Below are 15,169 nucleotides of genomic sequence, written 5' to 3'. Positions count from 1 at the left end.
GTCTTAACACATTTAGTTGGTATTATTATCACTAAGTAAAGATTGATTCTGTCTAGATGATTCAATATGTAGTTAAGTTTCTGTTTACTTCTCTCTGTGTTAGGGAATAAGAAGAATGTGTTAACCATCAATTAAAAATGGTTGAATTGATGGTACTTTCCTATTATGTGAAAACATGGTAAGCTCACTAAAAATAAATTAAACTTTTTTCTGGAGTCTCTAGCCACAAAGCCCTTAACACAGAAGATAGATATAGCTAGTAGTCAATTCACTCCAATACTTAAGGTATTGAAAAGTGACTTTTAATAGGTATGAAAGGCAAAAATAATGCTATAGAGCTAATAGAGATAGTATACTATGTATTTCTGCCAATAAGAAGTTTTAACTTTCCAACCTTATTTCACCTTAATTCTATTACTGTTACTTATATAATCTGAATTTTTATAGTAGTTTCACTCTCTGCAGGGTGTGAATACAACTGGATTACTCATCCTAATGTCTCCCATATTCTCTTGCATCTGTGCTTTTTTATTATTCTTGATAAATATATATATATAAGATATGCTGAAAATATAATATATTTCTGGTGAAAAATTGTGTCAAAGTCAAATTTTAAATTTCCCTTAACTTGGAGGAAACTCTCAATAGAGCTGGGAAGTATATAGAAACACAAGGTATGTAAGAGACCTTGAGAGAAGGAAAGCAGAGACAGACACACATATGGAGAAAGAGAGACAGATAGAGAAAGAGAGAGAAAATGAGAGAAAGTATCATTGTTGCATCCACACAATTCAACAAATAAGTGTTACATGCCTAGGGTGAATCAGTCTTGGGGAACTTTTCCCCCTACAAGAATTGATAGCAGATGGTGAAGTGTCTGTTTCTCCTTTCTCTTCCTCCCTTTGTCTGGGAGGTAGATGGAGGGCAGATGTTAAATTCAAAATTTTCCTGTTCTTTAAAGTTTATTTACAGTTCTATTTAATTAGTCCTTAATACAAGTTAAATAAAGTGATAAATAATAATTACTTCTGTTTTGTGTGCTTCATTATAGAGAATAAGAAGCCAGAGTAAAGAAAGCAATGAGAGCATGGATATGAGTATAGTACCTCTTTTTCTTCATTGCTGGGATCTGATTGAGGGCTCTGTAATTGTGTAAGGGAGAATATCATTGTGTTTCTTTTTATAAAACTGTTCAAGACAGGGTAAAGAAAACAGGAATCTGATTCCTATTTTTCCCATGCCAAAAAGTGAAGTAAAAATAATAGTGGCTGTCTGATGAGTCCTGAGGTAGGGTATGGAGTCACATTACTTTTTTTCCATTATTCTACTTAATAAAAGCTTGGATAAACTTTTTGGGACTGAAATAAGAATAACTGACTAGGGAATGATTCATCTTCAATGGGAAAAGAGGAAATGTCTGGAAAAGACTGGCAACAGAGGAAAGGGAGAGATATATCTACTGTTCCTCTTGCATCAGTTGGCAGGTAACTTTACCATTTTATGTAAATGATCCTCATAGACACATTGTTCTTCTACTTGAGATATCATTCCGTTCCCCAGGGTTCAACACTCTATCAGATCCTAAGGCTAATAATTCAAATATGATTTCTCAAAATTTCCTTAACTTCTATGGACAGAAGTGGCCTTTCCCTTTTTGGAACGCTCTAGGCAACCTGCCCTTCTTTTATGTACTTATTCATATTTTATATTAAATTCATTTACATAAAAATTCTATCTGAGATTGTAAGCTCCTTGATAGTATATATTACTTCCTTATTCTTTTCTGCAGCTAAGTGCCCATAAATGATTTTGTATGCCGCATGGTATTCAATTCCATTACCTAATCATTTATTTTTATAGCTACAATGTTCAAAATACTGTGATTGGTATTAGAGATAAAAAGAACAAAAACAAAGCATTATGTGCTTTGCCACAGCTTGGGTGAATAAGCTAAATGGAGACAATGCTAGGTTCCTCACCAACATCTATTTTGTTCTCTGGGTTCAAGGGAACAGTGATAAAAAGTTTTGAATGGTAATGCATATTATAGATTCTACTGAACCAGGAACTGGCAAGAGTTGCCATTGTATTTTTTTGGGGGGAGGGAGGCAGGCATTGGTTTTTAGGCAATTGTGATTAAGTGACTTTCCCAGGATCACATATCTAGTAAGTTTCAAGTGTTTGAGATTGTATTTGAACTCATCTACCTTACTTCAGGGCTGATGCGCTACCCATTATGCCAGCTATCTGCCCCAAAGCAAGAATCTAATAGAGATCAACATTATAAATTATAAAATATATTTGAAATAATCAGTCACCAAAGTTATATAATGACAACAAACTCTTTAGCAATTATTTAGAATCAACAGGACCTTTTATCAACTTATATTTGTGATGAGCCATTGAAGTTTTGTTATTTTTCAGCATGGGGATATTTATTTTCCAAGAAAAAGTTATATATGTTTTAAAATCAATTTTTCATATTTTTAATTCATCTTTTGAGAACAATTTACTTAAAATATACCTTAAATTGTTTTATATTTAAATGATTCATTTAAATTATGATATTGCACGTCCTAGTCAAAAAATAAAGAAAAGAAAGAATTCAAAAGATAGGAATGAGTCAGTGATCCCATTTCCTTTGTTTTTCCCTTCCTAGTCATTCTTGAAATTAAGATGGTCATAAAGGAAAATGCATCACTAAGGATAGTTAAATTTAAAAAGAAATTTAGTAACTCTAAAGTAACGTTGAATATTGGCAAATTTTAAATAATCCATTGAACTTTTTATTATTATTATTATTATTATTTTTGCTGAGGCAATTGGGGTTAATTGACTTGCCCAGGGTCACACAGTTAGGAAGTATTAGTGTCAGATTTGAACTCAGGTCCTCCTGCCTTCAGAGCTGGTGTTCTATCCACTGCACCACCTAGTTGCCCCAATTAAATCATTTTTATTAGTAAATTTTTATTTTTATTTCATTTTATTTTAACAATAGCATTGAATCATCATTTATTGGTAAGCCTGGAGATTAGTCTATAACAACTTGGTTATGCTTGCCATCAGGTAGCAGACTCAGTCTCTTGCCAAGCCCTTACTTTTCAATTTCGTATGACCTGCTTAAACATGAGTTTTACTGGCCTTCAAGAAGCCAAGCTCATTCATGGCATAATTAGGCACTGGAATAAAATCTGAATATATCCAATGCATCTTTTTTTATTTTCATCTATTATTCTCATTGCTTTAGAATCAAAATCTTATGTTCTCTAAAGTACAAAGTTCATGGGAGCATGGCTAATGTAACATACTCTATGGTATCACTCTGCAAGGAGATAGATTGGGCTGTAGACATTAAGACATATAATAAATAATTGCTTAATTGAATTTCTATACTATAGTCTCTTACTGACATTGGTCTTTTTTGTTCAGTCATGGAGAATAATTACAAGGAGGGACAGTTTTTTTTTTTTTTAATAATAACAATGATTTGACCCTGCAATGGGTCTGCAATGGAGCTGGGGGCTATAACAGAACACTTGGGACCATTGGTCCATTTGGGGAAATCCAATTTAGCTGGAAGTCCCCTTTCACGCATTTTGTATCTTGCTGACAATTTTATGTGTACCATATGTTAACATGATCAGGGAGGCAAGGCAAGCAAAATGTGGGAGAACTTTGATAGCAGATGCTTACAATTGCCCTCATGAGAGTAATTGCCTTACTCCTATTGAGGCTGAATGAAAGTAAAAAATAAATGTAGTCCAGTATTCCAGGCAGGTGTTTCTAAAAAGGCCTTTATGTTATGGCAGTAAAGTTGATTGCATTACTGGAGGGAGAAAAAAATAAAAGGTTGCTGGATGAGTCCTTCCCAGAGCAAAGCAAAGTTTGAGAAGGGATATGTCTTAGTAAAAAGAGTCAAGAATTAGGAAAAAACTGCACTCAAATCTCAGTTTCAAGACTTACTTGCTAAATTATATTTGGCAAATCATTCTGACTCTCATATTTCTTATCTGTAAAATAGGAATAATTTTATTTAGACTATTTCATGGAGAGTGTTAGAAAGGATTATTATTGTTCAATCTTTCATTCATGTTCAACGCTTGGCAAAGATACTGGAGCGTTTGCCATTTTCTTCTCCAATTTATTTTATAGCTGAAGAAACTAAGGCAAACAGGGTTAAGAAACTTGTCCAGAGACACATAGCTAGTAAGTCTCAGAGGCCAGATTTGAACTCAGGAAGATGAATCTTTCTGACTCCAGGCTTGGCATTTTATCCTCTACATGACCTAATTGTCCTGGAATAGTTGTGGTTAACATTTATATAATGCTTTAAACTTCACAAATAATTTTTCTAATAATGGGCAGCTAAGTGGCTCAATGGATAGAGTATCAGGCAGAGAATCAGGTTCATCTTCCTAAATTCAAATCTGACCAGAAATTTAGTAGCTGTGTGACTCTGGAGAAGTCATTTAATCCTATTTTCTCCAGTCTCCTCATCTGTAAAATAAGTAGAAAAATAAATAGCAAACCACTCCAATATCTTTGCCAAGAAAAGCCCAAGTGGGGTCACAAGAGTTGGGCATAAATGAAAAACAATTGAAGACTTTTATTTCTTTCACCAGAATGATTTTACTGTTTTTGTCTGTTACCCTATATTTATTGTTTATATCCTTTAGAAATTATTGTGAATTGTGCTATGCTGCAAGCTAAATGACCTCTTAGTTAAGGAGTTTACCAGTGTGATAAAGATGGTGATGCAAGGTTAGATAGCTCTGTGTCCTTGGCAACACCTTTTAGATCTTTCCTATATTTTCAGATATGCCTGTAGTCAAGGTTGTGGCAACCTGGCAACCAGAGCATGAAGCTCTGATAGTATAAACATTTCTGCATCTCTATTAGTACAGAACTCCTGTGTAGTTTTTGGCCTTGAATTTTTTTTTCTTAAAATTACAATAACATAGAGGAAATGTCTGAGTACCATTTCATGGAAAATAATTTATTTAATGCTATAAGATAGATCTTTCTTATAGCTCCTACTGGAAACAATAACATGACTTGGTTACTCACCCATGACTGAATGCTATTTTTAATTATATGTAATGGTTGAGGAGAGAAGAAGGAAGGGAAAAAATAAAATCAGAGATATTAGGAAGAACTGCTTCAGCCTAGAAAAGGCCAGAAGAAAGATTAGCAGAAACTAAAGAAAGTTACCAGTATATTCCTCTGTAAATTTAATTGATCTTCCCATTTAATTGTATCTACTTTAAAGAAAACTAGTCTGAACGATTTTAGAGTTTTAAGCCAAAAATTGAATTAATTGATGGGACCATTTGAGTGATGGACCTGTTTGGCATAGACAAGGCAATTAACACATGGCTTATATACTTTTTCAATAAATATGTCTTTTGCCTCTTTCTTTTTCTTTTATCACGATCATCAATCATTCATTAAGCTTCCGTAGAAATAATGAATAACATTAATTATTTCAAAAGAACTATGTGGCAGTGAGAAAACTCTCATACTCTCTGTGACCTGTCAAAGGGGAGGAAGATAATTAGTTACCCAGTGAGTCCTCTCTCCGCAGTTCTGTAGTGCCTGCATTGCTACGGGTATTAGAAACTCAAGAAGAAACTATCCCAAAGTACATCAGTCAGTGATGTTTTTGAATATAGACTTTTGAGATTATGTTTGAAATTTTCAAGGAGACTAGAGAAGGGAGGACAATTCAAGAATTGTTTTACTTCTTGGGTCCATGTAAGCAGCTAAATGTCAAGCACTGAACCAAGTCTTCAAGTCATGTTCCCTTGGCCTTTCCTTCAGAATCTCTGATAGGTTGACATTGCTGGTGCTGCTTCTGTTACTGATGTGTGGAGTGGGCAGAAACAGAGTGCTAGGGAAACCCCAGAGGACAACATTTGTGATTAAGTGATGTGATACAACTGACCCTCTGAGGCATCTCCTGATTCTTCTGCATCTGTGATGCAAATGAGGGCAACTTTTATTAACTATTTGATTCCTTCGTTTTCTGCCTCTCCTTAACATGAAAGGGAATGGATTAAAAGCAGGAGAAGCCATTTCCTTTTCCACAATTCTCCTATACAAAAAGATGGCTCCTTTTCCCTTTACTCATTGTCATTTTATTGGTATCATTTTATTCCTCATTATATAAAAAATGTCATATGGCATTGCATATAGCACTGCTTTGGAAAATAGGAAGACCTGAGTTCACATCTGGGCTCAGATGTTTACTAGTTGTATGACTGTGGGCAAATCATTTAACCTATGTCTGCTTTATTTTCTTCCCTTATAGGATGGAGATAATAATTATATTTACCTTTCAGATTTGTTGTGAGGTTTCAAATAAGAGAAATAAATGCTCTGCAAACCTTCAAATGCTATAAAATGTTAGCTTTTATTGTTATTGTTGCTAAAAGAAAACCAGGTGACAAATCTTCATTGTTTGAATGATGGGTAGAGTCTGGATAAAGGCTTGAGTCAGAATAGAGAAAGAGAAAACAAATATCTACTCCAGCCTTACTTTGAGGGAGAGAGAAGGGGAAGGCAATAGGTTCAAGTGGACATCATATGTGATACAGTGAGAAGTACTCCTAAACCAAAGAAAGTACAACTTGTTTCAAGCTGCTGAATTTATATTAAGATTACGAATGTAACCAGAAAACTGACTCCTAGAGTCTATAATAGAGATAGTCCTTTAGGCAAAGATCAGCCAAGACCGAGGAAAAGGGTGGAATCTGTCTTTACTTTTCATATTTTAAACATGACTTTTTAATCAATGCTTATATGTGAGTCTCTTCTTCTAAACCTGTTCAGTAATATTAGTGCCATAATAGATATCATACTAATCTCAGACTTAGGAAAACTTGAGTTTGAACTCGGCTTCAGATACTTTCTAGATATGACTAAGTTTGAAAATCAGTTGACTTCTGTAACTAATGCTTAAAGTTATTGGAAGTATCAAATGAATTATTTCTCAAATGCTTTGTAAAGCTCAAAGTGCAATATAAGTGCTATTGTTGTTACTATTATTATTTTTTAAATGCTGTACCAGAGTATATTCATTTCTTTGAACTTATAATCTTTTTATGTGGGAGCCTCTCCCCCATATATTTATTATATGTTACATATAACATATATTTATTACAAATCCTGAGCCAATTTTCCACATGGGGACTTTATGGGCAATCGAACATTTACTTGATGAATATACTTGTTCAATCAACTCCCTCAATACTATTAGTAATATTTAATAATCATGACACTAGTTCACAACTGAATTTTTGCTGACATAATTGTTTTACATTAAATTGGTTTCTACTTAAGTCATCTCAAGTAGATGACTGTTAGCATTCTTACAAAGTACTCAGTAAGTAGAATTAAGTGGTTAAATCTAGTTTAGTATTGATTTAACCCTACAACAAATAATGGTTTCCTAGTGATATAATGATTGGTATGTACTCAGTGTACAGCATATAAGCAAGAAGCTCTCAGGGCCAGACACACAAGAGCACTAGAAGCTTTCTGAGGCTGAGACAGATTCATTCCATCTTCCACCTTTATGCTGGCTGGAGGCTGAAACTGGCAGAGGCAAAGCACTAGCAGCAGGAGCTCTTAGAACCAAGGAGAGAGATAGGCCTCTAAGAAATCTAACCAGGCCAAAGGAAGGAGACTAGACTTGGAAAGAGACAATAAGGATTTGGACTTTAACTCCTGGATGAATTTGAGGTAATTATTGAACTGAAAAGAAACCTTCTCCCAGAGAACATTATACTTTAGAGAAGAACATTACAGATGACAATATATTCTGTTTTTAATTGCTCCAAGATAAGTATTTCCAATCATTCTTGGCAACTCATTTCTATGATTAATACTAGATTTAGAAAGGAGGTCATAGATTAGTTAGCTAAATTAGCAAGATTATGGTGTTTATTGAATGTTTCTTAGGGACATAATGCACTGGTTGTATTCAAACATGACCATTTTTCTGAAGTTTAAAATAAGGAATAAAAATCACAGAACACCAGACTTATAAGGGAACTTGGAAATGTCAGTCCAACAGCCACATTTTCCAGATGAAGAAATTGAGGTCCAGAATGATTTAATAACTTCTCCCAAACCACAGAGATACTTTGTTAAAGTTAACACTGGACCACTAGCTAGATATGAGAGAATACAACATTTTCCCCAAAGAATTGAATTCCTTGATCAGTAAACAGAAGCTTTAAGCTCCATCTCATTCTTCCTGTACCATTTGACAGGAGGCTTTCCTTTCAAGGAGTCCCCAATTCACTTTCTGTCCATTAATGACATCTCAATCCCACTTCAGTTTCCAAATCCTCATGAGTGATTGCCACTCCTTCAGAAGAAATTCTCTAGTTCCTTATCAATTTCCAAGCCATACTAATAAAAATTGCTCTCTCAGCACTGAAATTACAAGCCTGACTTCTATCTGACACATTCCACAACAAAAATGAGAGGCTCAATCTGCTCAGCTTCCCAGAGGTAATCATTCTCAAGTCTCCTTGTCTTAATATAAAACTCAGTTTTCCACCCAAAAGTAAAAGTAATGAAAAATGAATGATCACTGCCAAATTTTTCTACACATTGAAATTTTTGAAACTACATAATACACAAAGGATTTTGGTGAATTTAATATCACTACCTATATGTCATCAATTGCATGAGGTAACTTGATTACCAATTTGAGAGCAATGAGTCATCTTCAGGATATTTCAAAGTAGTTGAAATTTCAGTTGGTCACATGAAATATTATTGAAATAAAGATAGAAAAGGGCACTGCCACAAAATATATGGAGCTCTATCTGTAATATTCATGCAGCACTTGAAATATTTGCAAACATTTTTATCTTGACCTCCAATTACTATATAGGAGAGAACTTTACAGCATGAGTAGAATTTTAATCCAGCATGAGGATCACATTTTTTTCCTTGCTTTTTTTGTCAGCATTGGTTTCAATAAAAAAGCTAGAGGTGACCCCAAGATTTGATATATGCCTCCACAATGTTAAATGGCTCAAATATTATATCACTTGAAACAAATATGGATGCCCAGAGAAGGGAATACTATTCTAAAGACTTCAGTGACATGCTCATATTTTTATTGTCAAAACTGTGAAGGTTCTCTATTTCATCCAACTGCTATATATTCTGCCTATTCTTTAGGGAGAAACACATATGAATCATAACGGTTTAAATAATGCTTCATTCTGAACATTCACACTTAAAAAGGGATAGTGCATTTATCTTTCTTGGTTTTATCAAATACAGCAAAGTTTTAAAAAAGAGTCATCTGTGTTAACAGGTACTTCTGAGAAATTAACATCTTTTATGTTTTTAATGTGACTAAGAATTCTATTAATTATTTCACCCATATCTACCATAACAACTTACCATCGATTTCCTTTTTTCTGCTCCCTCCTTAGGAGCATTTTCACTTTTAAAATGTATTTCTTAATATGAACTGGGTTTAAATAACTTGCTTGCAAGTGGTTGAAATTTAGATTTTATTTTTTTTTTTTTAATAATGACATATCTGTCCTGGAGGAATGTAGAAAATTTGTTCTCCCTTTCTCATTTCCTCAATTTGTCTGCTTCCATATTGGAAATAATTGGACCTTTCCATAGCCTTTTTATCTAGTAATAATTTCTTTTGAAGAGAAAAGGGTAGCCTCTGCTCTGTATTCATTCATTCACTGACTTGCTCCTTTATTCATTCATTCATTTATTTTTGCTTGTCAGTGGAGTGTGACAATTTCTATTTCAATGCAAAGGAGATGGTTAGATGTTAAGTATAGGGTGCTTTGGGATTCCAGAATCTACTCTGCCACATCTACTGAAAAACCTACAATGAGATATACTTGTCTATCAGAGATTCCTAGAACACCTTTGCCTCATATGCTTTCTAATGAGTCTCACAATAGCTTCCTCTTCAGCCTAATCACCCCTTCCCTTTCTAGCTGACCCTACAAATTCTATGTTTGGCCATGTAGAAAAATACCAATTATAATTATTTTCAAAAACAGATTAGCATTTATGATTAATTACTATGTAGTACAAAAATGACAATGCATTTCATTAGATGTCTGTCATTTTTATCTTGTATGCTTTAGTCTATCATAAAAACTATGGTCATGCATGCTAAATCTGCAGAGATGGTTTCAAAAGTAGCAGGATCATCTGCTCATATTTTAAAGGAAAAAAAAGAGGAGACAGGGCTGGTTGTCTTTGGTAGACATAAAGGTCTTGTACATCATGAACCATCTCTACAAGAGCAGGAAGTTCAAGATTCACATAGGGAGACAGCTGAAATGTCTGCCAGTGAGTAACATTTAGAAAATTGTTATTTGGGAAAGATATTAAGCATGCTACTTAAAGTTAGAATAGTTAAAATATTATCTGTATCTGCATAGTTATAACTGGAGAAATAAAGACATGGAGCTTGTTGTAACATGCTGAAATTGATGTGGCACTGATAGTGATCACAGTCCTACTACAAGGGAATATTAACTGAGCTTTACTCTGAGTAAGAAAGAATAATGAATTAAAATAGGATGGTATTAGATGAAATGTTTCCTTTCTTTAGTAACTAGAACCCCAGATGAGCTCTTTACCTAATCAAAGTCTCTCTGCTTCCTCAAGTGAATCTTTCAAAAAGTTGGTCTGAAGGTACATTTTGTACTACTTGCTTTGGCTAAAACTTGTTAGTTAATGGCTCATAGCTGCCTAACATGAAAGATAGAAAAAGAAAAAAAAACTGTCAACGTTTGTTAAATTTAGGGTGATAGGGCTGCTTCTCTTGGCTAATGCTGGCCTTGATATATGTTATGTTGTGATTGCAAAACTAGCAGGATTTAGTCCCATTTGCAAGAACAAGGGATATGGGGTTCAATGCATAAAGAAAAGCCCTTTGGCTTGAGCAATTGAAGAATTATGACATCTCAAAGTCTTCACCCCTCAGTGTAGCTTCTAACAGCAATCACTGTGAAGCTGTGGTGAAAAAGACAGATAGAAGGAAAAACCATAAAGAAGAAAAGCGAGAAAGGTTAGGTCTGAAGGCTAAGTTTTCAGCCAGTAAACAGTAGTAAGAAAACAGACCAAAAATCAATAGACACTGTAATTACAATGAAACTCCTTTTATTACCATCCATATATGTCTCTTAGATACTACGTATATACTGACGTACTATATATATATATATATATACATGGGGTTCTCCCCCAAAGACTACATCTTAGTTACTTAGTTATTACATCTTAGTAACAAAGCTCTGAAATACTTTGAACAGTTTACTGTCCATAAATTATTCCATGCTTTATCCATGACAAATAGTGAAGTTATCAAGGTCATTACAAATGACTAAAAATGCTTGCTGGCTACAAAGTTCATAATAGCAAATGAACATTGAGCCAAAAGAAATATAATGTGGGAATAATAAAATCTAAAGATCTGCATTTTGTAGCAAAATTCTATTATAATTGCATATTTTGATTGCAGTTTAAATGAGGTTTTAAACTTAGATATTAAAAATTTAAGGAAAAAAATATAGAGAAATCTCAACACAGAAATTGAATTGCAATCTAATTTCTATAGAGCTTCCATGGAAGTCAGGAAATTTAAAGAAACTCCATATTCCAATTGTTTTACTATGGTGATATATTTGGACTCTGATATTACTGAATTCTTCTTCCATTCTAATATCACTTAAATGAAGGAAAATTCCTTTAAAAAATTAAAAAAAATATTCTGAACAGACAGCTTGCTGAATTATTTTTATAAGTATGCAATATAATTAGGTTTATATACACAAACATATTTATACATTCTAAAAGTAGGGTAAATGACATAACATTTATATTTTACCTTATGTTTTTGGATTTGGCGTTTTAGGTCTTCAAGATCAGGACCCAAGGGCTCTGCCTCCATTTTCTTTGTCCTGGCTTCAGTTTCTGATAACCAGGCAGTTAAATGTGTTAATTGATGATTCTGAAGATCCATTAAAACTTTATGTAAACTGAAAAATGAAAACAAGTAAATTATTATCTTAGCTAAATAAGATTTGGTTGTTAATATTCATATTTTAGCATGATGAAAATATTATTTAATAGGTTTTTAAATACATTTTTAATTCAGTATATAAATTGTCTAAAGTAATCAGAACAATTAACAATCAGATAGTAAATCTAGGTCCTATTCCTGAAGCTATGAAGGGGAAAAGGATGGTACTCTACAATACTGAGATGATTACTTATATGTACTCCTGTGAAATTACTTTCTTTGGCCCATTAATTACACATTATCACAATATTCATTCTTTTTGAATATGTAAAATAACATTTCTCTTCTGATGCCACTAGAAGTAACTACCCTAAACATTTGCTTTTACAAATAGACTAGTGGTTAGCTATTATAAATGCAAACACATATGTGTATATGTATATATATACATATATAACATGGATTAATAATATAAATATGTAGTATAAGGTAATATAATTATAACAATATTTATTTCATATATTAATGTATTATATATAAATATATGTGGTATGTGTATGTAATTATATTTTTATATATGTGTGTCTTCACATTTTTCTCTCTCTAGATAAACAATATGATGTAGTGGTGAGAGGGTTAGCTTTGTATTATAAAAAATACTGTGTTCAAATCCTGCCCAAAACACCAATTGTATGATTGGAGGAAACACAACTTTTTTTTCCCCCAGACAATTCCATAAGACTCTAAATTACAGATGAGTTGATGAGTGTAATCTACATTATTTGAGAAAATTTATAAAACTTTGAGTTAAGTACCCTCAATAAAATTATAGACTTATGAGAACATGCTTATTTTTTTTCCCTGACTAGCTCATTCTATAGACTTTAGGATGAAAAACTTTCACAAAATTTGGGATGCAAGTGTGCTCTATTTAAAGAAAAAACAATTTCCAAATTTAAAAAATGCAACAAAATAGCCTGTGATAATTGACATTTGAAAAATAATTATTTACTTTGTAAAAATAATTTACCACAGGGTAAATGCATTCTACTTTGCAGCTCCTGCTCTGCCTTGTTTCAACCTCATAGAACAAGATGTCCCTCTCATTAAATTCATTACATCTAATATCATCATCATGCAGTTAATTCAAGCCTTGATTGACATCCTCTCCCTTTTGTGTATGGAAGGTTGGATGATGGAGAACTAAAATCCTCCCAATGCCTTTCTTAATTAAGGAGAATGCTGGTAAAAGTTTTGTCATCAAGGACCAAAAAACCCTCCCCTGGGATTTTCACAGGGCAAGTTATTTCCTTTATTTTTACATATTTAGACAATAGAGGCATCCTTGATCTCAGAAAATGGCAAGATAACTAGTTCTGGTTAGCTGACTCAAAGGTGAACGATACTCTTTTACTTTGAATAACCCTTGTAAAGGTATTCAAAAGAGCACTGGTGACCCACTTATTCATTATGTTTCTTGGTGGATCACTTTGATTCTTTTACTAATGTTTTCCAATGAAAGACATGAATGTAAGAGGAGAAGTCTGGGGCATTTTCACCACATATACCATGTGGTCCTAGGTAAATAGATCTCAATTCTTTGCCTCTTCAGAACTTTTTGCTCCATTTTAAATGAAAAGATTGGAGTTTAAGACCTTATGACATCACCAAAATAACAAATAAAGAAGACTAATACAGTAAATTGTCATATGTATCAAATTCTTCAAATTCTTCTTGTCTAGTACTATATGGTCTATCCATGGATTTCTATTCTTTCACACAAAATCAACATACATTTTTCCAATAACTTTCATGGATACATTGACTTCAAAGGAATGACACAGAAGACAATTGGGGAGGATTCCCAGTCACAGAAGGCAGGCAATTCTATAGTTCATATATTTGAGAATTTTATCTACAAAATTATCCAGAATTTCTACTGTTAAAAGCTGCCTCTTCTCACTTTGAGACAGTCCACTAATCAACTAGATCCTATCACAGTTTCACAGAATGACAACACTTTCCCACTACATCTGATTGCCTCTAACAGGAGCAGCCAAGGCTGATAATGTGCTTCAATCATATAATTTAAATATTTATTTCCAATTACTGAACATTACCCCTCTCTTTTGAGCTCTCTGTTTGATGCATTCTTCTTACTTGACTCAACTGATGATAATTGCACAGTGTTTCTTCATATTTATTTTCTGTTAGGCATGTATATTTTATTTATTTATTTATTTATTTTTATGTAATAGCCTTTAACTTACAGGATATATACATGGGTAACTTTACAGCATTAACAATTGCCAAACTTCTTGTTCCAATTTTTCACCTCTTACCCCCCACCCCCTCCCCTAGATGGCAGGATGACCAGTAGATGTTAAATATATTAAAATATAAATTAGATACAAAATAAGTATACCTGACCAAAACGTTATTTTGCTGTAGAAAAAGAATCAGACTCTGAAATATTGTACAATTAGCATGTGAAGGAAATCAAAAATGCAGGTGTGCATAAATATAGGGATTGGGAATTCAATGTAATGGTTTTTAGTCATCTCCCAGAGTTCTTTTTCTGGGCATAGCTAGTTCAGTTCATTACTGCTCCATTAGAAATGATTTGGTTGATCTCATTGCTGAGTATGGCCTGATCCATCAGAACTGGTCATCATATAGTATTGTTGTTGAAGTATATAATGATCTCCTGGTCCTGCTCATTTCACTCAGCATCAGTTCATGTAAGTCTCTCCAGGCCTTTCTGAAATCATCCTGTTGGTCATTTCTTACAGAACAGTAATATTCCATAATTTTCATATACCACAATTTATTCAGCCATTCTCCAACTGATGGACATCCATTCAGTTTCCAGTTTCTAGCCACTACAAAAAGGGCTGCCACAAACATTCGTGCACATACAGGTCCCTTTCCCTTCTTTATAATCTCTTTGGGATATAATCCCAGTAGTAACACTGCTGATCAAAGGGTATGCACAGTTTGATAACTTTTTGAGCATAGTTCCAAACTACTCTCCAAAATGGTTGGATTCGTTCACAACTCCACCAACAATGCATCAATGTCCCAGTTTTCCCACATCCCCTCCAACAATCATCATTATTTTTTCCTGTCATCTTA

General features: G+C 33.5%; 1 protein-coding gene across 9 annotated transcripts in view; it reads right to left on the bottom strand.

Moving 5' to 3' along the window:
- DMD (dystrophin) overlaps positions 1-15,169 on the bottom strand; it is a 2,285,006-nt gene that overhangs the window by 1,562,098 nt on the left and 707,739 nt on the right. For all 9 annotated transcript variants that reach the window (XM_031963631.1, XM_031963630.1, XM_031963635.1 and 6 more), the window contains one exon: positions 11,900-12,050. In XM_031963631.1, the coding sequence (XP_031819491.1) occupies positions 11,900-12,050 (151 nt within the window). The remainder of the gene's footprint in view (positions 1-11,899; positions 12,051-15,169) is intronic.

The sequence above is a fragment of the Sarcophilus harrisii genome, chromosome 3 (genome assembly GCF_902635505.1).
Source record: "Sarcophilus harrisii chromosome 3, mSarHar1.11, whole genome shotgun sequence".
Taxonomy (NCBI): Eukaryota; Metazoa; Chordata; class Mammalia; order Dasyuromorphia; family Dasyuridae; genus Sarcophilus; species Sarcophilus harrisii.
This window is presented reverse-complemented; position numbering and strand designations above follow the sequence as displayed.